Genomic DNA, 3,639 nt, shown 5'->3' on the forward strand with positions numbered 1-3,639 from the left:
TATATATATACCAGTCCTGTTTGATGTTGCAGGTTGTTGACAAACGCTGGACTGGGAGATCTATATGTGAAAGTTCTGTGAACTTGAAAGTATCGCGATGGTCAGTAAATCAATAAAAACTTAGCTTTTACTAAACTGGTAATCGAGAAAGACTCTGGAAAGGCAATCTTTTGCTAGTATTACTATATTATTGTTATTATATTTAACTATTACACTTGAAACTCATCGGCTCGGTTTCGGCGGCGAAAGCAGTCAAAGTTTCTAAATAACTAAACCGTTTTCGTACTATTGTCCGGAGAATCATGGAATATAGCTTTGAAGTTGGACGATACATGTGGCTGCGCTTCGCTTCACACGCTCCCACGGTATGAACCTAGGAATTGGCAGTTAAGTGGTAGGACGAAGGAACGCTCGGATTGAGTTTACTCAAGTGTACGGTGGACCCTGGACCCTCAGGGTTGTAGCCTTCAAGTTAACACAATTTGGCGTGAATGCGTCTCAAGTTTTCGCTGAGAGCATTGAAGTAGAACAATGAACGTATGTGAGTCCAAGTTCACTTGCGATTCGGTGATTCCGGGACTGGCGGCATGGACAAGAATCATAACGGTAATCATCAACGTGGATTATTTTGCAGTAGGTCGGTGACCTCCTATCGGAGCAGCTTCCAGGCAACAGTATAGTCCACTCCAAAGCAGACCGTTCTTTCCACACCTCTGTTTCTGTCACACTAATTATCATTTCTACACCGATTCAATACACACAGCTATCACAACCAACAGAATTTGCGGCCAATGGAATGGCTCTTTTCGACATACTAAATGAATTTCTTGTGGTGGAGCACGTCCGCTACGGAGTCGTCATAGCCCTTCAAGGTTAGTTCCGCATTGATGAATAAATATCCGGGTTGGTTAACTTGAAGTGATTTTGTTGAACCTCTATTTTTGAGTAAAGTGAGTTCCGGGAAGACGAATATTCCTATTATGTAGGGAAGTACATTGCAATAACCTGTGTGCGTGATTCAATGCTACTCTGATCATTTTTTTGCATATTTTAGGCTTGCAGACAATGGATGCGCGTACCGTAACCCCGAACATTGTCTTCTTCTCGGTTGTCCGTGACTGTACTTCAATCATTCAGTTTTTCGGAAAGACAGTGGACGAGTCCATTTTCCCGCTAGTCAGGTAATGTCATTCCTCCACTAAGCGTAGAATACTCCGAAGTAGGTTCTTCCGTTTATCTAGATGATTCGCTTTATTTCAGCAGTGGATGTGTTGCATGTGTAATGGGCTTATCCTTTTGGTGGGTACCTCCAAGGGCAAAACTCAGTTGGTGTCTAATACGGAGCAGAAAAGAGTTTAAGGATGGTACTCGCCTCAGTCACTTTTCCTTTAATTCCACGACTAAAATTGCTTATCCCTAGCGTAAATGCGGCTGATTATATTGAGCGTAGTGACACGGATAGAACAAACAGTTTGCAAGAGCACAAGCCTCACAAGGCAACGATTGCAATCTGTACGTCGACTTGTCCATATTTTTTCTCCTTGAACAGTGCGTGCTCCATTAGAGCGGGCTTCCCATGTTTGGGATGCAAGCTGCTTGCCAGAGGGCTCCACCTACCAAATCCACACCCGGAAAGCTACAGAAATGTCACAGTTTGCCTGAAACATTGCTCAAAAGTGACATTTGAGCAATAAGCCGCGCGCTCCATTACAATACTGACTGCTCTGTTTTCGGTGAATCTCAGAATTGGGTTTTGGTAGTGAGCCTTGCCTTGAAGTGAGTTAGGTAAGCATTGGACGAAATTCCACCACTATTGTCGGCAGTTTTTTTATACTATAACATTCCAATGTTATTCCAATGCCATTCACACAAACGATCAATACAACCAGAGTGTGATTACTCTTTGCGGCTGATATCAGGGTGACCGACGCTATACCGTAATGTGAAGCTGAATGCAAAAACCTTAGGACAAAATACAGCCGGCTATTCGAAAATCCTGGAGAAAGTGAGCAACATTTACTGAAATCTGCCAGCCGTGTGTCCCACAGTTCAGGTGAGATCATGATGAACACGGAAACCTCGGTGTTTTTTACGGATCAAACTTTATCGTGTTCATCTTTACGCCCTTGTGACCTATTGTTTGTTAGCCAATTCCAGTGAGTTGAGGTGACAGCTGCCTAAGACAGTTCTTTCCTAAAAGCAGGCTAATGTCTGATATGGTGTACTATTTCTCTATTTGTTCTAGTGCATCACCTACGTGTCTCCAGGAGATAAATTCGAAACGCCAATCAATTCAGCAGAAATTAGAGGCTCAACTCCAGAGCGGGCTGGATCGCTGCTTGAACCTCATTATATCGCATGTGCAGCATGTTTTATCTACAGAACAGCGCAAAACAGACTTTCGGCCAGATTCAGCTGTCGGAATTCCTGTTGGCGGTCCACCCTCTCAGGTTTGTTATCTGTTTTTTAGCCTACACTTTCTACTATTTGTACACAAAATAAATTGAAAAACACGCCGTTAACTCTAGGACAGTAGAGCTTCGTTATCTCTGTTAAGTTAGTGTTACATTCGGTTCGCGTAAATCAGGCCACTTTCGTTACCGTGTCAGAGTTTAGCCCAACTTGGCTGAGGGCCTCGGGCCACTATCCAAACCATTCAACCCTTTGTTCAGGTGATACATTCTATAGTGAACCCCAAAACAATAGGATGGAAATTGAAAACTGAGAGTGGTACACTCCGCGAGGTGAAGAGCACTAATCTTTTGTGGGTCATTGCCATCGCATTGAGCCTGAAACTTTCTGAAGATTAGAGATAAAACTTGTGCAGCTCATTCATCCGTTGCCAATCCGTAAGCGAGTATTTCGGGGTTCCGAATTTTCCTATCCATTCATGAGATGCGCACTACTGATGGTTTCTAACAAGGATTAAGCAACCACATAGTGTTTGCTGGCTTTTTGGTATGGATTGATGGATGAAATCCCCATTGAACTGACCTGTCTGTTGGATCCCACTACTTGCTTTATACGCCTCCAGGAATCCATGAATACAAAAATGTACGACATTCACGGGCTTATGCTGCTCAAGGCCAACGAATACCAATGCTGTGAGACTTCCGCATTCGTACTATCGCCCTGAAACTTGATGAGGTGTGAAGATCGGGTCCCCACAACCCACTTCGCTGGAATCCTGCTGGTCATTCTCGGGTCACTCTACAAGCACAACGTGAAATAAGCTACGCAAAGGGCTTCGCTATAGCAACGGTTAAGCAAATATATCTGCCATTGCCACGCTCACCGCCAGTGCTCGTTTTGAAGATACGCACCGCCGTATATGTACCGAATTCGGTCTTGGTTATCTTTCTTAGACACGTAGTGATTGATTAGTTCACCTCCATCGTTGAAGAAAACTGCCGTAATTCGACTCATACACTGATCTGCAAGCCAGTTTGGTTTTGTCGGTAGACTCACCTAGCTGAATTTCTCATCTGTGAAGTTCTCAGGCACCAGAGTGCCTCATGTTTCACTTAGTACGATATTCGAGATATCGCAGTATATTTTCATGAAGGCGGTAGCCGCGAAAACAAAACTGGATGGGAAATTGTAGTGTACATGTTGTCGGCTAAGGTTGGGGAAAGATTT

At 43.8% G+C, this 3,639-nt stretch overlaps 1 protein-coding gene across 1 annotated transcript in view; it reads left to right on the forward strand.

The window, feature by feature from the left end:
- Positions 1-3,639, forward strand: part of T265_09732 (hypothetical protein) — a gene marked incomplete at both ends in the record, with an annotated part of 44,535 nt that overhangs the window by 33,770 nt on the left and 7,126 nt on the right. Inside the window, 3 exons of the mRNA XM_009175897.1 lie at positions 638-872; positions 1,055-1,181; positions 2,246-2,450. Coding sequence (XP_009174161.1) covers positions 638-872; positions 1,055-1,181; positions 2,246-2,450 — 567 coding nt within the window. The remainder of the gene's footprint in view (positions 1-637; positions 873-1,054; positions 1,182-2,245; positions 2,451-3,639) is intronic.

This window comes from Opisthorchis viverrini (assembly GCF_000715545.1).
Source record: "Opisthorchis viverrini unplaced genomic scaffold opera_v5_307, whole genome shotgun sequence".
Taxonomy (NCBI): Eukaryota; Metazoa; Platyhelminthes; class Trematoda; order Opisthorchiida; family Opisthorchiidae; genus Opisthorchis; species Opisthorchis viverrini.